This window comes from Labeo rohita, chromosome 22 (genome assembly GCF_022985175.1).
Source record: "Labeo rohita strain BAU-BD-2019 chromosome 22, IGBB_LRoh.1.0, whole genome shotgun sequence".
Lineage (NCBI taxonomy): Eukaryota > Metazoa > Chordata > Actinopteri > Cypriniformes > Cyprinidae > Labeo > Labeo rohita.
Window position 1 is genome coordinate 33,538,758 of NC_066890.1, and position 21,312 is coordinate 33,560,069.

The following is a 21,312-nucleotide window of genomic DNA, read 5'->3' on the forward strand; positions in this document are numbered from 1 at the left end:
TTTCGTATTCCAGCGGAATTAAAATGTCCATTCGCTCAAAATGTTTCTTTTTTATTTTGGCAATTTTTACGCTCACCTTTTCTCTATTCTTTTCCTTTTTAAACATTCCTCGTCCTATCCCAAATTTCCTGACCCAGATCCCAAAGTTCGATTTAGCGTCTCCATTATCGTCTCAGCAGTAGCGTCGCGGGTAACAGAACCAGTAAGATGACGGAAGGCTGAATCTGGTTCCCGGATCCTTTCACTCTTTTGTTTTCTGGGCTGTAGGCGTAGAGTTTGGGCCTGTCAGTCTTCGGCCCAAAGACTGGAGGTCTACCACGTACGCACAGGTGGTCCGCACACATGCCGCTTCCTGAGCCACTGAAATCATCACCTAGAAACACATTATGGAAAAAACATGATGATTACTTTGGTGCAAAACAGGTCACAGAAGTAATGGTTGCTATACAATAGCTAATTTACATGAAATTGCAGCATACGCAAGTAGACAAAATCACTACTGCAAATTGCAAGACCATCCAGCTCTAAAACAGTGCTGAATTTAGCTAAATTTATATGATTTTCTTCATCTTTTTCTACAATCGGAGTTATATTAAAAAATGTCCTGGCTCTTCAAAGCTTTATAATAGCAGTGAATGGGTGTTGAGATTTTGAAGTCCAATAAAGTGCATCCATCCATCATAAAAAGTACTCCACACAGCTCCAAAGGGTTAATAAAGCCTTCAGACCTGAATGAATGTTTTTGTATAAGAAAAATATTCATATTTACAACTTTATAGACTAATCTCCAGCTTCCGCTAACTGTTGTACGCACGTTCACAAGAGAGTGGGGTTCCAGCGGATGACGTAGGATGTAGGCGTAGAGTAAGCTCCAGTGAGAATATGTTAGTCTTGCTAGAACCAAGTTTCCTTTACAGCAAAGGAAAACCAGTCTCCTCTTGGTTTATATAGAAATCCTCCGGCATTTTTCTTTACAAATCCTAATTTTTTACTTCCAATTGCGACTGGAGTTTTAAATATGGATATCTTTCTTATACAAATGCTTCAATTCACTTCAAAAGCCCTTTATTAACCCATCGGATCTGTGTGGAGCACTTTTTATGATGGACTGATGCACTTTATTGGAATTCAAAGTCTCAACACTTATTCGCTGCCATTATAAATCTTGGAAGAGCCAGGACGTATTTTAATATAACTCTGATTGTATTCATCTGAAAGAAGAAAGTCATATACACCCAGAATGGCTTGAGTGTTAGTAAATCATGGGGTAATTTTCATTTTTGGGTAAACTGTTTCTTTAATTAGTAAGCTGAATAAATTCAACTGATGTTTTAGCATTTTAGCTGCTTACTTGTGTCTTGGAAATCTACATCGTTGCCATTGAGAGCATTTTTCAGGCGGTTTGACATGATCTTCAGCAGCATGATCTGTTGACGTATAGTCCTGTCTGGCTTGGTGATGTCGATTTCCACCTCTGGGTTATTAATTTGATTGGCCAGCCCATCACCCATAACCTCTGGGAGGTAACTGCAGAAAAATCAATTTTCCAGAACCATTTCAATCAAGCACATTTTGTTAATAGCTCTTGTTTTGCATTTTGCACAATTAATGACCTTACGCTGAAACAAAAAACAGGCTTTTTCATTAGTAACACAAACTCGATTTTAGTGCGTCACCCAATGCAAAATTTTCTGCTACAATACTATGTAGTTTTTAGCATCTTTCTAAGGTGCTCTGATCAGTTTCTCGCATGTTGCAAATAAGTTTGACTGGTTTTTAATGCATTGCTATGTGGTTGCTAGGGTGTCAATGTGTTGCAATGCAATGTTTTTAGCATTTAGTGAGTTGTTATGCTATTCTGAGTGGTTTTCTATGTGGTTGCTAGGGTGTCAATGTGTTGCAATGCAATGTTTTTAGCATTTAGTAAAGTGTTATGCTATTCTGAGTGGTTTGCTATGTGGTTGCTAGGGTGTATGTTGCCAAGTTTCTGATATTTTAGTCTTTAGATTTGGCTGAAGCCCCTTTTTAAATAGAAGCCTGTTGGTATTTTTTCGTTGTCTGTATGCAGACCGTAATTATGAGCAATAGTAATAAGGATGCTTGCGTTAGCAAACACCACTAATCACATACCAGTATGCATTAATTACCCCCATGAGATTGCCAGTTTAGTTATACAGAGCTAAAAGGTATTAGCGATGACTAAAAATAAAGTTTCCTTGGCTGTACCTACTTAAATCTTCTCGCATAAATGAAGATGTAAGCCTCATCCAATGATTAATCACTTCTGATGACTTCGGGCAATGGGAGTTCAGTTCTGTGGCAGTGATAGCTAAACAATCAATTTAACGACTTTGGCCGCAAAAGGAGGGACGGATGCAGTTTTAAGAGTAATGATCTAAATTCATAATGTGAGTAGATCTAAAAAGTCATCTATCAAAATCCTGCACAACTATTTAGCCTTGAGAAGCGCATGAATTTATTGATTATATAAAAATTAACTGCAAATTACACACACTGACCAGCTGAATCTCTCGTCTCAGAATGAAAAGTTTTTATATATTTCGATAAAAATGTAATACCTGGCTTTGGTCATGCCGTTCCAGCATTTGTCACTGGTGGTTGAAGATGCCGTTTTACCGCTGCACAGAGCTGAAGGAAGTTGTATCCAGTAAAACTGCATTTCCTTCAGTTTACTGGACACGTCTGTGACCTGGGAATAGCACATACTCTTCAATAACATTGTATAAAACTCATAAAAGTTGGCCAAATGTGGACGCTGCCACACATGCACACACCTGCACCTCCAGTCTGGCTGCAGATTTGGGGCTGGGTTTGTATTCCAGGGCAGTAACCGTGCTTGCTTTCTTTTTCGGCTCCTCAGATATTGAACTTGGTGTTCCTTCCTCACCACGGTCCCCACAGGCCTTGAAAACCTGAAACGCAACACAAACTTGCATCTATAGTTGTATAAACGGTCCTTGCGTGATCAATAAATCTTTAAACTGTTTAAACTGACACCTCATGTGCAACCAAGTTTAAAATAGATGCTTAATGTCAATGTCCTAACCTTGCTGGTGTAGATCTCCATGTTCTCCTGCATGGCGAGAACAGCTTCTGAGATTCTCACAGGAATTGAATAGATCACCGTGTCCATACTGGGCTCGGCACCAAAACTGGAGGCCACCTGTAGCATGGTTTCTGATTGAGGAAATTTAGAGTGTGTGAATGAATTATCAGTGTGAAGTTTCATGTCTGAAACCCAAAATATTTAGCAATGAAAATCAAGCAAGTTTGAGTGGTAGAATCTCTGCTTTACCTATAAGGCTCTGCCACTCAGTGTCTAAGTCAGCCTGATTAGCCAGGCAGCCTTTCATGACATTCTTGCAGTAGTTGACGCAAGGTTTGACTGATCCCAGACCTCGGCAATGAGGGCAGTACACCAGTTTCATAATGGCACGATTGCACTCCAGGCTCAAAGGAACCTGTGGGAAAAGTGACCATTAGGCATTTATCCGTGAGCTAACACAATTGTGAGCAAGGCAATTAGCACAGCATTGCTTCGGAAGAACTGTTCCTGTAATAAAAGCACTGCAAGAGCAGAACAAGTTTGTAATAATTTTCCATGAATGATGGTGAAGATAAGCGAGCTAGTTTGACGTGTGGCTAAGAATGGTGCTCCATACTAAAATTTTGTTTTATCCATTCAAGTACACACACCCGTGGGAAGTCATTTTTGCTGTGGCGCCCAGGAAGCAGTTGGGGGTTCTGTGCCTTGCTCAGCCGTATTGAAGGTGGAAGAGAGTGGTGTACATTCACTGCCCCCACCTACAGTCCCAGCCGGTACTGAGACTCGAACCCACAACCTTTGGGTTACAAGTCCGACTCTCTAACCACCTACTAATGCCAACAGCTACTAAATGCATTCATGCTTCATGCTAATGCCTCAGAATGTGGTGTGCAGTGGATTCAGCTTTTACATATGTCAACATAAAACCACCTAAACAAGACGTGCAATATTCCAAACTGATATATTCCCAACATCATCAAGAATTTAGGTCTGCTTAGCTGGAATCTCTCGAGAGTTTGGCACCAGGAGACTGAATCCAATTCTGTAAGAAATCCCTTAAAGAATGGAGAGGTACCATTGCGCCCTAGTTTCATTTGTCAAAGCAGCAGGGAGTTCTAAGGAAGGGTAGGGTAGCCACTAAGGACTTGGACTAATTTTCCTTGTGTGGGTTTGGGGGAAACATCTTCAGGAATGCCACTGTGTAGCCATTTGTCTTGATGTCAAGGATGCAGTATTGATGAATTTGGGAGCATCTGTTGGTTGACTTTCTAGGCAACTAGGGCACTCGAAGGTACTGCTCCCTTTTAGTGCAACCAGACCACCTACAGAGAGTATGGCACTCAACAGTTATGCATGGTTTTATTTAAGCTGCAAGTCTTTGGTGTCCTTGGACTCCAGTGTTACACCATGGAACAATGATTCATTGAAGAATTTGCCATTGCCATATGACTCTAATGTCAATTACACCTGTGTCTAGGAGAATACACACTTCATTTCCAAGGCAACACCCTACCGCAGATCTAAGGCAAGATTCTTGAAAAATACCAGTCGGGGCAAGGATATAATTCTTATTAAATACACCTTGGAGCACTGTGAGGTTTGTCATTATATAGGCGAGAAAATTTTGAACAACTGCGCATCTGCAAAGAATTGATCTTCTGCCAGAACTGTTTGTCTGGACAAGAAGAGGTTGGCAATGCTAAAGAGTTACAGTTCTGCATAACATTAATGGGAGAAACTGTCGAGAAGCAACAATAGTGCTTCAAGAGCAAGAACACTTCATAAATCTGGCTCGTAAGGAAGGTGGAAGTCTTTATCACTTTGCTGGTACTTGCCCAAAAGACTTGAAGGAGAATCCCTGGTCTGATGAAACCTTAACTGAACTTTAAGACTTTGATGTGAAGCGCTATATTTGGTGCAGAACTTAACCTTGGAACTCGCACTGGAATACTCATTTAGAAATATCAATGTCAGTAGAGTTTCTGGAGCAAAATATGTTATGGTCTGCAAGAGCATTGAGGACAATTGGCAGACGAGTCACATTAAGACAAAGATGTAAAAGACACTAGGTCGAGAAAATTAAACCTTGAACACCACTGAAATTTTGCTCCCCAAAAATGATCCTATTTGCTGAAGAAGATGCCAATGCTGGTAGGCACTGGCAGTATTGCCAAAGGTGGTCTTACCAAGTGTGCTCTTGGGATTTTATTTATACCTTATTTAGTAGAACACTTGTTTTTAACTTTCATGCATGAATGCTACCAGTCACCCTGGGATTAATTGCCTTGCTCGAGGGTAGTACAGTCTTGGCACGCGGCTCGTTTCTTTCAGGGAACAAACCAGCAACCTTCCGTTACGAGCCCTGAGCCTTATCCACTACATCACACCCATCCTAAAAGATTAAAAAAAATAATCTACTGTACCTGAGACACCTTTCGCACAATCTCTCCAGCCACATTAAGGCCCTGGATGAATGCCCGAGCAGCGATGAATGCCCGCACCAGCTTGGTCTTCAGTTCCCGTGGAGCGTCTCCAAAAGGACGCAGCGTTTCTGTCTGCTTGGAGGCACACTCCAGGAAGTCATCAGAGAGCAGAGAGGCGGTCTCAGGGTCAGACGCCTTCAAAAGACGCTCCAGGAGTCTCATCCAGAACTCGTCCAAGACCTCCTCGAGGTTCAGGGAGGCACCGCTGTAATATCGACGCAGTTCGCCGTAAAGTTCACGAAACACTCCCGCATTAGGCCGGTACAAATCCCCCAAAGCAGCAACAAAGGCCTCCTCCAACCACCGTTCAGAGCCATTTAGGAGTTCCAGGAAATATGCTGCGTGGATAAGAAAGGAAGTCATTTATCACAGAGTGGAACTAATAAAGAAATCACATACAACTGCATCTACCGACTACTGTTTGCAAGCGCTGATGCAAATTTCATTACAACTGAACAATACTAGTACCTTGACTACAAAATTTTGTACAATGCATGTGTAATTGATTCATTCTCATTCAGTGGCTTGCAGGGAGTATCTGATTAGGGTCAGGAAATTGAACAACTGCATCGAAATTATTAGTAAAAGGCCATAAAAACTCACTGTAATTGCCCTGCGAGGACCACTCGGTGTGAAAGCATATGAGCTTCAGAGTTTTCCCTTTTATCTAAGCTTACAATGACACAAACCAGGAGAGAGTTTGGGCTTCAAAGTGCTGCAACTCTTTAACCCTTCACATTCGTTAACCCTGATGCCGTTAAATCCGCAGACGGGTAAAGGAAAAATGTTAACTAAAAGCAGATGACGTTTCATAAACGACCGCTCTGGATAAGACAGCTGTCCGTGACAGTATGAGAACACTGTAAAACCTTTAAATCTCATTTCCTCTGCGAGTTTCTGCAGTTCCTACTCTGTTCTTTTTCAACTTTACACTTTGGGGTGAAGAAATGACAACTTAAACGCTTGGCTTATTCAAAAATCACCTCGCTAACATTACAGTGGAAAAACCGAACACGTGTTCGCAGCTATGAGGCATGAATGCCTTTGAGGTTTGGACTTACTGTCGAAGGTCCTGTATTGGGCATTCAGCGAGGCTTGAATGGAACGCCCCGCTTCCCTAACCAGGCCTTCAAACTCTCGGCGACTCAGGTTCGACAACGTCTCCTCCATGGCACTGGTGCAGCAGGTGTAACCTTGTGGGCAGATGCGGAGATGCTCGCCTGCAAATTCAATGGAAAGATAATACAATTTAAGCGTGGTTGTTAACCTAGTTATGGCACCAAAGATCCAGTTACTCCAGTAACATCATATATCAAGCTCCATATCATTTTAAACTGATGCCTGCAAAGGTGAAACATGATATCATACTTCCACGAAAAACAATAAAGAAATTCAGATGGATCTCATACAGTGTTCTGTAAACGTCTGTAATGTGCGTCTAAAATTCCGCTGTTCATTAACATGTTTATGTTGCCATCTTAATTGAAATCCTTACTGTTTTTGTGCCTTATCAGCTATCTCTCGCTTTCTCACTTCAGTGTTGTCTGGGTTTTGTATTAGTAGCCTGTAGTGAGCGTACAACTGTTTACTAAAGGATTTCTTGACTTTAGTTGAACTATCAGTACCTTTAGCTTGTAGCTTAACAGGCTAAGGTTTCAAAATAGTTTACCCTGAGCGTCACTGAACACAGAGCACTGGGTCAGTGAGGTCCTCTGGAGAGCTAGAGCTTCTTGGACCAGGCTGACATTTAGCAAACAACTTTCCCAGTTAGGCCTGTCTTGGGTCACGGCTTAGGGAACTAGAGCGAGAGATGTTATCGCCGCTATGCATTTTTTATGCCGCCTGACTGCAGCGAGAGCGAAAAATCACACAGAAGCACAATTTTATGTATTCACCACGGTAAGACGGTAGCTGAGGGGCTAAAATACTCACTTTTGCAATTTTATGGGCAACCGAAGAGTCATTCAAACAGATCTCCCGTGTATCTGTGGTTTAGTACTTAGAAATGTTTTTTGTGCTAATGCTGTTTAGCCTAGAGTGCATTTTTGTGAAGTTTCTGTATGTAATATTTTATTTATATAAATAGAAATATGGTAAAATAGACATACAGGAGCAGTAGAATTACTTGTAACAAGCCTTTGCAAAATAACAAAGGTGAATATGTGTACATAGATAGATAGATAGATAGATAGAATAATAATATAATAAAAGTACAAATTAAGTCTCTTTTAGTCTTTGTCAGAGCGTGGCTCTCAAGAGGTCAGGTTTCAGACGAGCTCGGCTGCATTAAATCTCATGCACGCATGTAATGAGCCTGTTTTGAAATGTGTAGCCTCGTACATCAACAAGCAGCGAGATCCCAAGATCATATTCCGCGTGTCGCTCTGCATATCATGGTGTTAAAGAGCCTTCAGTGTCATTACGCATCGCATCCCGGGCCCTTCATTGCAGTCCGTGAGCAGCACGGGCGTGTGGCCTGCATATCAATGCGTACTGACGAGGGACCGCGAGACACAAGACAGATGAAGCTTTTCTTCCCGCTCTGGCACACAAAGGAAGAATCTGTGCGACAATGTGCCCGCACACCCAAATTTGTATATGCACTCTTATATTACAGCTGGGGTCTTATTTTGCACATTAACTAAACACATATGAAGGAGACTATGGAAGCCTGTTTTCACCACTGAATTAAAAAAAAAGGTTATTGCGACTTTTAATCTCAGAATTATGACTTTTTTTCTCAGAAATGTGTGATATAAGCTCAATTAAATTGTTTTTCTCAATATAAACTCAGAATTCTGACTCTTTTTTTTTTTTGACGAGTTTTTATCTCGCAGTTCTGGCATTTTTCTGACATGAATTTTGACTTTTTTTCTTGTAATTTGGATTTTTTTGCAAGAAAAAGTCAGAATTACGAGAAATAAACTTGAATTTTAGAATTTTGACTTTTTCTCACAATACAAGTTTATATCTCACAATTCTGACTTTTTTCTCACAATTGCGAGTTTGTATCTCGCAATTCTGACGTTTTTCTCACAATTCTGGCTTTTTCTCTTAACTGACTTTTTTCTCGCAATTCTGATGTTTTTCTCACAGTTCTGACATTTTTCTGACATGAATTCTGATGTTTTTCTTGCCATTTAGATTTAAATTTTTTCGCGAGAAAAAGTCAGAATTATGAGAAATAAACTCATATCTCACAATTCTGACTTTTTTTCTCACAATTCTGACCTTTTTCTCGCAATTCTGACTTTTTCTCGTAACTTACTTTTTTCTCGTAATTGTGAGTTCGTATCTCGCAATTCTGAAGTTTTTCTTGTAACTGCAAATTTATATCTTGCAATTCTGACTTTTTTACGTAGTTCTGACATTTTTCTGACATGAATTTTGACTTTTTTCTTGCAATTTGGATTTTTTGTGAGAAAAAGACAGAATTACGAAAAATAAACTCATATCTCACAATTCTGACTTTTTTCCTCACAATTCTGACTTTTTTCTCGCAATTACGAGTTTGTATCTTGGAATTCTGACTTTTTTTTCTTACAATTCTGACTTTGTCTTGTAACTATTTTTTTTCTCGCAATTGTGAGTTTGTATCTCACAATTCTGACTTTTTTTCTTGCAATTCTGACTTTTCTCGTAACTTACTTTTTTCTCGCAATTGTGAGTTCATATCTCGCAATTCTGAAGTTTTTCTTGTAACTGACATGAATTTTTACTTTTTCTTGCAATTTGGGATTTTTTCGTGAGAAAAAGTCATTATGAGAAATAAACTCTTATCTCAGAATTCTGACTTTTTCTCACAATACAAGTTTATATCTCATATTTGTATCCCGCAATTCTGACTTTTTCTTGCAATTTGGATTTTTTCACGAGAAAAAGTCAGAATTTCGAGAAATAAAGTCATATCTCACAATTCTGACGTTTTTCTCGCAATTGCAAATTTATATCTTGCAATTCTGACTTTTTTCTGGCAATTCAGATTTTTTCTCGCAATTCTGACGTTTTTCTCACAATTCTGACTTTTTCTTGTTACTTACTTTTTTCTTGCTATTGTGAGTTCGTATCTCGCAATTTTTAAGTTTTTCTTGTAACTGCAAATTTATATCTTGCAATTCTGACTTTTTTCTGGCAATTCAGATTTTTTATCGCATTTGCGAGTTTATATCTCGCAATTCTGACGTTTTTCTCACAATTCTGACTTTTTCCTGTTACTTACTTTTTTCTCGCAATTGTGAGTTCGTATCTTGCAATTTTGAAGTTTTTCTTGTTATTGCAAATTTATATCTCGCAATTCTGATTTTCACAGTTCTGACATTTTTCTCACAATTCTGACTTTTTTCTCACAATTATGACTTTTTTCTCGCAATTGAGAGTTTGTATCTCGCAAATCTGATGTTTTTCTCGCAATTCTGACTTTTTTCTTGCAATTCGGACTATTTTCTCACAATTGCGAGTTTATATCTCAGAATTCTGACTTTTTTCTTGCAGTTGCATGTTTACATCTCACAATTCTGACTTTTTCTCACAATTCTGACTTTTTTCTCACAATTGTGTTTGTATCTCCCAATTCTGACGTTTTTCTACAATTGCGAGTTTATAACTCACAATTCTGATGTTTTTCTACAATTGTGAGTTCATATCTCACAATTCTGACTGTTGCGATTTCGTATCTTGCAATTCAGACTTTTACCTGACAAAAGACTTTTTTCTTGCAATTGTAAGTTTGTCACAATTCTGACTTCTTTTCTCGCAACTCTGACTTTTAACTCAGAATTGCGAGTTATAAAGTCCAATTTTAAGGGGACAAAAAAAAAAGGTTATCTTCTCAGAATTGTGAGTTTACATCTCACGATTCTGACTTAATGCTGTTAGGTGTTATAAAGTCAGAATTGTGAGATATAAACTCGCAATTTTGAGAAAAAAAAAAAATTGTGAAATGGTGCAATTTCCTTTTTTTTGTTTGTTTTATTTTTTTTGGTGGAAACAAAAAGAATTGTGTACTCAGAAATTGGAGAAAAAAGTCTGAATTGTGAGGTATGAACTCAAGATCTGTGTGAAAAAATTCAGAATTCAATCTCACAATTCTGAGTTCATATCTCAAAATTCTGTGTTTATATAAAAAGCCTAAATTGTGAGATAAAAACTTGCCAATAAAATTGACAATTGTGTGATAAAAAGCCACCATTTTAATTTTTCTGTGGCGGAAACAGGCTTGCATAATTTCCTGCACAAGCTCAATATCAACTGCATATTTTTAGCAATGCCTACTGACTTGATTATTGCAAACAATATCTATGCATATACGTGAATGCTATTTCTGTGACATAAGCTCCAGTACTTAAGGGGGCGATAGAGTATTTTTAAAATCGCATTGTAACTAGCATCACATACTCCAAATACAGGTTGCTTAGGTCCTTACGACACTTTTACACAAAATGAAATAAACATGCTAAATTTATGAAAACTTGCTAAATTTAAAATGCGTATAATGACGCATGTGACAACAAATGTAGTGTACTGCTGTTTGAAAGGTTTACCAAATTAATGTTCACTATTTCCACACAATATTTTCAATAAAGTATACAGCATTTAATGCTTAGCAAGCAGTACACTAGCTATTCTCAATGCAGCGAGAGAGACTACCAAAGGCGAATCTAGTGTGTGCATGTGCAAACTGAATCTCCCATAATTCTAGGCAGATCAAGAGATGATGCATATCTTTATGAATGCAGGATTCTTGCCAAGGGAATATTTTGAATACGCTAAAAATAAATCCGGAGGAATTATCTCTTTTCTGTTCCGAATAAACATTGTTCGAGCCCCCTTGTGCTGCAGCGTCCACGTGTTGGATGGAAATCGACAGGCTGCCAACGAAACAAAACCCTGAATCAAAGCCTGACAGAGAATCACCTGTCAGTCCTGAAAAAATCAAGGGTTTCTTCAGACAACCTAATTGCTAGAGATGGACAGCTAGACAAATAGTCAAGCAGGATGACAAACAGGCCGAGACGGTGGAGAAACTTTGAGTGGTGTCAGATGAAGCAAATCCCTTCAAGTTAAACTGTTAGCATGTAGCTTTCAACCCAACTGGCGTGATCCCTTCAGGGCCTGAGACTATTTAATCAAAGAAATGCTCCATGCGGTGTAGTGCTGAGTGCTCTTTTTCCATTCTTCTCCCTTGCACGCCTCTCTGATATTCGCTTACATGCTGCAAAATACATCAGGGTATCAACTTTTGAACAGATCATTACAAATAATGAAGGTCTTTTGAGTAAAGCACTGGGAAAATGTACAGTGGCTACTTACAAGAATTTCTGTCTGTGCTATTAAACCAGATGTGTTGTTATTCAAGTCAGTTGCTGTTAACATTGCTCTAGGTGAATTGCTTAGTAAGATTTTTTCAAACGTGCTCTCCGATAGCAGGAGATGACCTAAAAAGAAAACTGGCAGTAAATTTATGCTACTTTCCATTATAGCGCTAAAACAGAAATACTTAGGCAGGGTTGCCAGGTCTGCATAACAAAACCAGACAAATTAGTACTCAAAACTATCCAAGTGATGGCCAAAGCTAGCCCATCTCAGTCATTTCAAAATCACATTCCAGGGTATCAGAACCTCCTTCCAGGGGGTTCCACATGATTCAAATTCGCTTAACCCACGACCAACAACAACAAAAAAATGGGCCTCATTCATTAAACTTGAGTAAATATATAAATAAATGTGACCCTGGACCACAAAATCAGTCATAAGGGTCAGTTTTTCAAAATTGAGCTTTATACATCATCTGAAAGCTGAACAAACAAGCTTTCCATTGATGAATGGTTTGTTAGGATAGAACAATATTTGGCCGAAATACAAGTATTTGAATATCTGGAATCTGAGGGTGCAAAAAAATCAAAATATTGAGAAAATCACCTTTAAAGTTTCTAAATGAAGCTTTTACTAATGCATATTACTAATCAAAAATCAAGTTTTGATATATTTACACTAAGAATTTTACAAAATATCTTCATGAAACATGATCTTTACTTAATTTCCTAATGATTTTTGGCATAAAAGAAAAATCTATAATTTTGACCCATACAATGTATTTTTGGCTATTGCTACAAATATACCCCAGCGACTTAAGATTGGTTTTGTGGTCCAGGGTCACAAATGCGGAGTAATTTTTTCAGCCAGCTGAAAAAAGGCACTTTTCTGAAAACGGCCAGCTGGTGGCGCTTGAGAACACTTTGGTGGCACAGTGTTTTTTCCAGTTGAGACGCAAATGCCAGTTTGTCTCTCGCAATTCTGACCTTTTTCTTGCAATTGCGAGTTTATATCTCGCAATTTTGAATTTCTTAGAATTCTTAGAATCACAATTTCGAGTTACAAAGTCCAGTTTTGAGGGGAAAAATACTGATATGGTAACCCTTCTCATGTTTGGCTCCAGTGTACAGTTCATTTTGAAAATATGAATATTTTCACAAAATTCACTGGTTTTGGGCCATACCGATTATACCTAGAGGACAGATAAAATGGGGTGGGGGGTCTTGTAGAGCAACATCAAAGTCCCTTTAAGACAGGTCATTTGCATGAACACCGAAGCAACCTCCGAGCAATGCTCTGGCAATCAGCCAGAACATTTTTGTAATTTCGCAGCAACGTTCTGGCAACCAGCCAGAACACCCTAGCAACTGCTTACAACACCCTAACATCATTGCAACAAATTTCAAATGGCCAAACGCCATTTTCATTTTCTTCATAAAATGTAGAAACCACAAAAAGCTAAGAACAGCTAATTTAGGATTGATTAAAATCTTTATATGAGTGATGCTATGTGAAAATTAGTATGTTGACGGATTTTCCGAGGCCACATTCCAACAAGAAAATTGGCGCTAATTCAATAAAAAGCACTGATGTTGACACAACGGACTAGAACACCCTCGCGGATTGGCTTTTGAAAATTGACTTGGACCGACTTCAGAAGGAAACCACGAGGCCTCGTTTTAAAAGTGAACAACCAAACAGCAAAAGGAAGTTCTTTTGAGGGATGTTCTTCAAGTTCATCTTCAAAGCCCCTGACATACCAATGTGAATAGTTCTTTTATTTCCCCATCTTCTTTTCCTGGGAGAGGATTTGAGTGCACTTCTTTGAGATGAGAGTGAAGGCTGCCTCAGGCGCCGGTTTACTAGCAGCAGGTGCGCGAGGATCTACAGGTGAGCCCGGTCGGGCTTTAAATCCCTGCGCTGGCCACAAAACATGCTCATGTCCTCCGTGCCTGATTAACAGTGTGTCTCTGAGGAATGAGAAAGTGTTTGGTAAGCTTGCTTCCCGAACCAAGCCCTTCTGGAAGACTTATAAACACCACACCCGCGTTACCACACAAGTACCGCATAGCACAACGCTCAGGAACAAGCTCAGCAAGCAGTGAGAGAATTTATAGAAACACACTGAGAGGTTTATTTGAGGTGCGGCAAAAGTGGAGCTCAAGTGCTGACATACTGACTTGTATACAAATGATTCTTATTTGCTATTACTTTCCTTAAGGCTTTGGCCTGGCAAACAACAAAATTAGGAAACAAATACCACAGGAGGAGTCATCTAGAGACCAGAATATCGTAGAAGCCACCTATATGTGGCCATATTGTCTGGTTTTCTCACATATCCGAACATGATGACAACTGCAGTACAGAAAATGCTAAGCTTGCCGCCATTCACCACTAATCTCTGAACCTGACCTTCTTTTTGAATATGGGTTCATGGGTGACATGGCGCTTTGCCCAAACATTGGTCTCAATTAAGAAGATAAGCTGCCTTTAATGAACACAATGCAATATCTCTGTAATCCCCAGCAGACCAGTGTCCTCAGAGGACACTGGGAAAATACGGACAGGAAAAATGAGGTTAGGAAGACAAAGAGAGATGGGGGGAGGGAAGCGCCTAACCTAGAGGAATTTTATCCGTCGAAGAAGTGTGCCAAACACCTCCGCATTTGTGTCAGCAACACGGATTTGAATTTAAGCATGGACGGATTAACGCACGACCCTGCCAAGCGATTTCCCAAGGCTCCAGACCAGCAGGGGGCCTTGGTGAGCTGCAGAAAATGGTACAGTTGTGTGCAAAATGAGCAAGCTAGCTTGAAACAAACTTGGTCATTCAAAACAAACAAGTTTTCAGACCATAAAAGTAGTCCATGTACTGTAACTAGCCCCTATATTCCAGGTATTCTGAAGACTAACGCCAGTTCCTCACTACCAATAGCAACCAACAGCTTTTGTTACACAGCAATTGCACAATGGTTAAACTAACAAACTCCTCATCTACCCACGTTTAACCTAAAACAAAAGTACCAAAATTACAGAAACTCTCAAACAACTGCGCGACACTCAACAACACATGAAACGAAAAGTTCAACATTTACTTTCCCTATCAAGTGTCCTGCAAACTACAAATTCTGGAAACTACAAAATCTCTGCCCAGGTTCACTTAAAAGATTAGTTCACTCCTGAATTAAAATTTCCTGATAATTTACTCACTCCCATTTCATCCAAGATGTTCACGTCTTTCTTTCTTCAGTTGAAAAGAGGGTTTTTGAGGAAAACATTCCAGGTTTTTCTCCATATAGTGGACTTCAATGGGGATCAGCGGGTTGAAGGTCCAAAATGCAGTTTCAGTGCAGCTTCAAAGGGCTCTACACGATCCAAGCCAAGAAATAAGGGTCTTATCTAGCAAAACGATTGGTCATTTTCTAAAAAAAATTGAAATTTATATACTTTTGAACCACAAATGCTAATCTCGCACTAGCTCTTGCCTATGACTTCACGCATTACGTAATCAAGTTGGAAAGGTCACACGTGGTTAGCTCTTCATCTGCGTACTCTGGTTCAAAGGGGTAGTTTAGGGTAATAAACCATCCTATTTTCCCCTCCATCGTCAAAAAATCGTCCAGTATTGCTTTTTTTGTAAAATGCATTTGACGTTCTTTGCATGTTCGCTTTGTAAACTCTGGGTCAGTTCGCCTACATCACACGTGACCTTCCCAACGTGACTATGTAATGTGTAAAGTCGAGCTCTGGCAAGGATTTGTGGTTCAAAAGTATATACATTTATTTTTTTTTAGAAAATGACTAATTGTTTTGCTAGATAAGTCCCTTATTCCTCGGCTGGGATTGTGTAGAGTCCTTTGAAGCTGCATTAAAACTGCAGTTTGTACCTTCAACCCACTGATCCCCATTGAAGTCCACTATATGGAGAAAAATCCTTGAATGTTTTCCTCAAAAACCTTGATGTACCTTGATTATGTAGTGCCAACACAAATGGATTTACAGTAGTAGAAGCACAGAAAATAAAGTTGCGACAAACTGATCAAGAATTGTGTAGCAATGACCTGATTTTAATAAACGGAACAAATGGGTCTGACACTGCTTTATACTTGTCACGATACAACTAGATCAGCCAAAGGCTGTTAATTTCAGAACAGCTGAAGTTTCTTGCTTCCAGTGTATAGCATCTCTATCCAAGACATCCGGACTTCATAATCCACTCCTGTATACATGAAGGTACCCTGTTGGGGAATAAAAACTGATGAGGGATTAAGTCCTTATACTACTGAGAGTATAAAAATAATCTAGGGCTTTGTCACCTCTGACCGACTCTTTTAATCTCCGCTCCTGTCCGTTTCGCGTCTGGTCTTCCGCCGCATTTCTAGATGACCTTTCTTTCAACCTCTTCCTGTGCCTATTAGCACTCATTACCCCCCTCCTGCTGGGTTTCTCGCACTCTCTTAACCATCTGCCTCTGGTCTCTCTTATCCGCTACCCTGCTGAGTCGCGGGGCTGCTCAAAGAGTCCCAAGCGTCCCAGGCGCCGTGCCGTCTTACGTTAAGAGCTTGTGACCCCTGAACCGGGCCTTGCACGAACCCGCAATAAAGGCAATTGACGGCCACTCGCTTTATGTGCTGAAAGAGACGACTTCAGAGCAAGCCCCGGTATGCCTTATAAAACACTGGGAAGTACGTCTTAATTGATTTCCTAGGTAGTTCTAAGATTCCAGCCCTTCCTTTCTTTGGTAAATGGGTAGGATCGTCAAGCTGAGGTACGTCTGGGGTTTGGCCATAATCGGCGGTGAAAATAGCCTAGGCCTGACTGTGATTTAGTTTGCACATGGTCTGCTCTCATATGCGTGTTTACAGTTTTATGACCCAGGGGAACTGAGGAAGCAGAAGGGAGTGTGAAATATAAAGGCCATAACAGGTTGGTCTAATGAGCTGCTGTGATCCTATAACACACAGTATATGAGAGGGTTCAAATGGAAAATACAACCCTGTTGACTTTATATTTAGAACGATGATATACAGGCGCCTTTTCGGAAACTAATAAAACAAAAAGTACAGCTTAGTGTTACATAGATAGCATTGCTTAGATATCCAAATTTAATGGCAAGAGCAACACCAACATTTAAAACCCCATTAAACGTACACTGAAGTTAAAAAGGTATCGTGATACCTTTTTTTTTAATACCTTTTGATACTTTGTCCTGTCCCATCTTAATGTGGAAAGACAACTTTATGTAATCCAATTGATGGCTGATTTTAGCTAACATTGGTGTAAAAGGTGTTTCCCAAATACACTGTAAGCCCATTAGATTGTAGAAACCACTGGCACCAATGGTCTCAACAATCTACTGGTTTTACGATGTTTTTGGGAAATGCAGCCTAGCTTGGCATGGGTCAGCCAATGGTTTGAGCTTGGAGAAGGACCATTTGTTTTGTCTGACCAATTGTAGACAAGGGGTTGTTCTTGAAATCTGTTTAAATGGTTTTGCAATTGGACGCTAATGTGCTAATTTGCTTTTCTACTACATATTGCTGTTATATTGTCAAAGATTATTGTGAGCGAATCACTCAACCCAATCGCATGGCAATTCATACATATTTTACGAGGTTGCTAATTCATACAAATTCATACAACCTCACTCTAAATCCCAAAACTGTACTATTTTACGTGTTCCCCAATTCTTATAAGATCGTACAAAAGACCTACCCCTAACCCCGCCTCTAAACCTACCTGTCACTAGGGTCTAGATAAATGAGTGAGGTCATATGAATTTGTACGAATTAGCCACTTTGTAAAAATACATACAATTTAGCAGTTTAGAGTGAGGTTATATCTTCTTGAATCGTACGTATTTTACGAGTTCCCCAATTCTAACGAATTCGAACAAATGACCTACCCCTAACCCCGGCCCTAAACCTACCAATCACTAGGGTCTAGACAAATTGTACAAAATTGTTTGAGTGAGGTCATACGAATTTGTACGAATTAGCCACCCTGTAAAATTTGTATGATTTAACGATTTACAGTGAGGTTGTACAACAATTTAGTGATTTAGAGTGAGGTCCTATCTTATTGATTCATACATATTTTACTAGTTCCCCAATTCTTATGAATTCGTACAAATGACCTACCCCTAACCCCGCCCCTAAACCTACCCATCACTAGGGTCTATGCAAATTGTACAAAATCGTACGAGTAAGGTCTTATGAATTTGTATGAATTAGCCACCTCGTAAAATATGTACGATTTACAGATTTAGAGGGAAGTCCTATCTTCTCAAATCGTACGTGTTTTAAGTGTTCCCCAATTCGTATGAATTTGTATGAATGGCCTAACTCTAACCCCACCCCTAAACCTACCCGTCACTCGGGTCTAGACAAATCAAACAAAATCATATGAGTAAGGACGTACAAATTCGTATAAATTGGCGACCTCGTAAAATACGTATGATTTAGCGATTTAGAGTGAGGTTCTATCTTCTCGAATCGTACATATTTTATGAGTTCCCAAACTCTTATGAATTTGTATGAATGACCTACCTGACGTACAAATTTGTACGAATTAGCCACCCTGTAAAAAGTGTATGATTTATTGATTTACAGTGAGGTTGTACAACAATTTAGTGATTTAGAGTGAGGCTCTATCTTCTCAAATCGTACATATTTTACGAGTTCCCCAATTCTTATTAATTCGTACGAATTACCTACCCTTTAGCCCCGCCCCTAAACCCACCAATTTTACGAGTTCCCCAATTCTTATGAATTTGTACGAATGACCTACCCTTTAGCCCCGCCCCTAAACCTACCTGTCACTAGGGTCTAGACAAATTGTACAAAATTGTTTGAGTGAGGTTGTACGAATTTGTACGAATTAGCCACCCTGTAAAATTTGTAAGATTTAACGATTTACAGTGAGGTTGTACAACAATTTAGTGATTTAGAGTGAGGCTCTATCTTCTCAAATCGTACATATTTTACAAGTTCCCCAATTCTTATGAATTCGTACGAATGACCTACCCTTTAGCCCCGCCCCTAAACCCACCAATTTTACGAGTTCCCCAATTCTTATGAATTTGTACGAATGACCTACCCTTTAGCCCCGCCCCTAAACCTACCAATTACTAGGGTCTAGGTCTAGACAAATCGTACAAAATTGTACGAGTGAGGTCGTATGAATTTGTTCGAATACCATTGAATCATCAGTGCATGTAATTTCAAAGAAAGACACATAGGATGAAAAATGCATCATATAAAGCATAAAGCTCCATGCTCAAATCAAATGCTGATGAATAAAGCTTCATTCCATTCTACATTTGTTTCTTATTGGACAATAAAATTCTTACTTAACCCTTTGGTTGTGTTTTGGATTCCTGTTTTTGAGTAAAAAAAGAGTCATTTCTATGAATAATTTTCACAATATGAGATAAAAAATTATAAAAATTTGCACGGTTTCTCACACTAATGTGCTTAGTGCTTAGTGAAAATTACTCATAAAAAATATTTTTTTTTACACAAAAAACAAGGTACCTTCTCTCAGAAAAATGAGGCCTACGATTAATCAGATGCAAATGGAAACACAAAACCAGTCCTAAATGAAAAAAAAAAAAAACAAGTTGACAAAAAGAATGAATCCAATCTTTAGTGATAATATAACATAATGAGAGATTTATAAGCAGTTGTTTGGAGTCCACAAGTGTGACTAGGTGAAATAAAACCCATAAAAAATTACGAAAATTCGAAAAAACTTCTAAGAAGTAGTTATACCCTGTGTGAACAAAGCCAGTAAGTTTGAGTCCAATGCGATAACATTAACTAGTATTTTTGAGGAAAAGAAAATCTGAACACAACCAGAGGGTTAATTCTTACATTTGAGATGCATCTCATATTAGCTTAGCAGACTTGTAAACATCTAATAAACCTTCTTTGCTTCAGGCAGTACATTGAGGCAGGAAAAGATATGTTTCTTTACGAGCAGCTTCCTGTCTTCTTGAACATTTGTTGAGGTCAGAGCCGACACATAGTATGCATTATGGATACGCTCTAAAATGTGCGCCTTGCTTCGCTAATGGTGAAAGATGGCTAAGCGTACAACCCAGCTCTTTGAATTGGACATTTCTAGGTTTCCATAAATCTAAAAATACACCGCAGCTCAGACTCTGCCTTTGCTGCCTAGACACACACGTGTGCGAGTGAGCACGTGCGTGTGTGTGCAAACAGCACACGTAATCGCATGCATTACAATGTTTGCCAAACCTTGTTAAAACAGACGTTCTGATCTCTAATCGAGTATGAGGCGAGAACACGTGTGAGAGTGCAGATGAGGAAAACGGGCTAAGGGGTGAAGACGAAGAGAGAGGGTGAAACTTAAGAGAAAGACCACAAGAACTCCTGTCTGGCTACTTTAGTGCTTCCTAAGAAGTATTTATAGCCTGGATTTTGGTCCTGAAATATTCAGCTCTGGTACGGTACAGTGGCGGCTGTTGTTTTGAAGAGTGGGGAAGCACAGATGTCAAATATCAATCTTTCTATAATATATAAATTGTTTACATATAAAAAATTTACATTATTTAGGCTTCAGTCCTATTGGTAGCCTAAAATTGATTTTGTTTATACCACCATGTTGACGTTGTATGACCATGAACTTCACATGTGGAAAAAAATTGTCATGGCTGACAGTAAATACCAGCCTAATCTCATTGTTTATACATAGGTACTATACTGCCTTCACGTGCTATTGGAATTATCGTAAATACGAGTTTCCTAATCGGAAACTGGACATGAACGGCCTCTCAAATCAGATTTGCTACTAGGAAATTGGAATTATTTTGATACTCAAGTTTAAAGTTTAATTAAAATTTCGAAAATAAAACCTCGGATGAACAACAACACATGACAAATTGCACCGTGTCATTATTTACTGAACAAAAACAAAGCTAAAATGGAAAAGCCATGTGTGACAAAGTTAGGACACCCTTACTGTTAACACTGGAATTAAGAGGGTAAATAACAGTCAAGCACTGCTAATCAAACACCTTTGATTAACTGATCATCAGCAAGTCTGAGCGCCTCTATAAAAGCATGAGCTTTGGCAGTTTGCTGGTCTGGAGCCTTCAGGTGTGCGTTAACACAATGCCAAGGAGGTAAGAGAAGCAATTGTTGCTGCCATCAATCTGAGAAGAGTAATAGGGCCATTTCCAAATTCCAATTTAAAGTTTATTCACAAGTGGAAGACATTTAAAACAGACACCTCTCCTTCCAGAAGTGGACGTCCCAGAAAATTCTCCCCAAGATCAGACCGTGTAAAGCTACACTGTAAAGAACCTCAGACTCTACAGGCCTCAGTTAACATGTTCAGTGATAAAGTTCATGACAATACCATTAGAAACATATGGGACAAAAATGGCACGTTTGGAAGGCTTGGCAGAAGAAAGCCTCTTCTATC

At 39.2% G+C, this 21,312-nt stretch overlaps 1 protein-coding gene across 1 annotated transcript in view; it reads right to left on the minus strand.

The window, feature by feature from the left end:
* The window catches only part of gpc1a (glypican 1a), a 35,860-nt gene continuing 14,548 nt past the window's right edge, over positions 1-21,312 (minus strand). The window contains exons 2-9 of the mRNA XM_051094257.1: positions 6,612-6,770; positions 5,491-5,888; positions 3,317-3,482; positions 3,068-3,198; positions 2,796-2,933; positions 2,580-2,710; positions 1,352-1,527; positions 1-373 (exon numbers count right to left, since the gene is read on the minus strand). Coding sequence (XP_050950214.1) covers positions 165-373; positions 1,352-1,527; positions 2,580-2,710; positions 2,796-2,933; positions 3,068-3,198; positions 3,317-3,482; positions 5,491-5,888; positions 6,612-6,770 — 1,508 coding nt within the window. The 3' untranslated portion in view covers positions 1-164. The remainder of the gene's footprint in view (positions 374-1,351; positions 1,528-2,579; positions 2,711-2,795; positions 2,934-3,067; positions 3,199-3,316; positions 3,483-5,490; positions 5,889-6,611; positions 6,771-21,312) is intronic.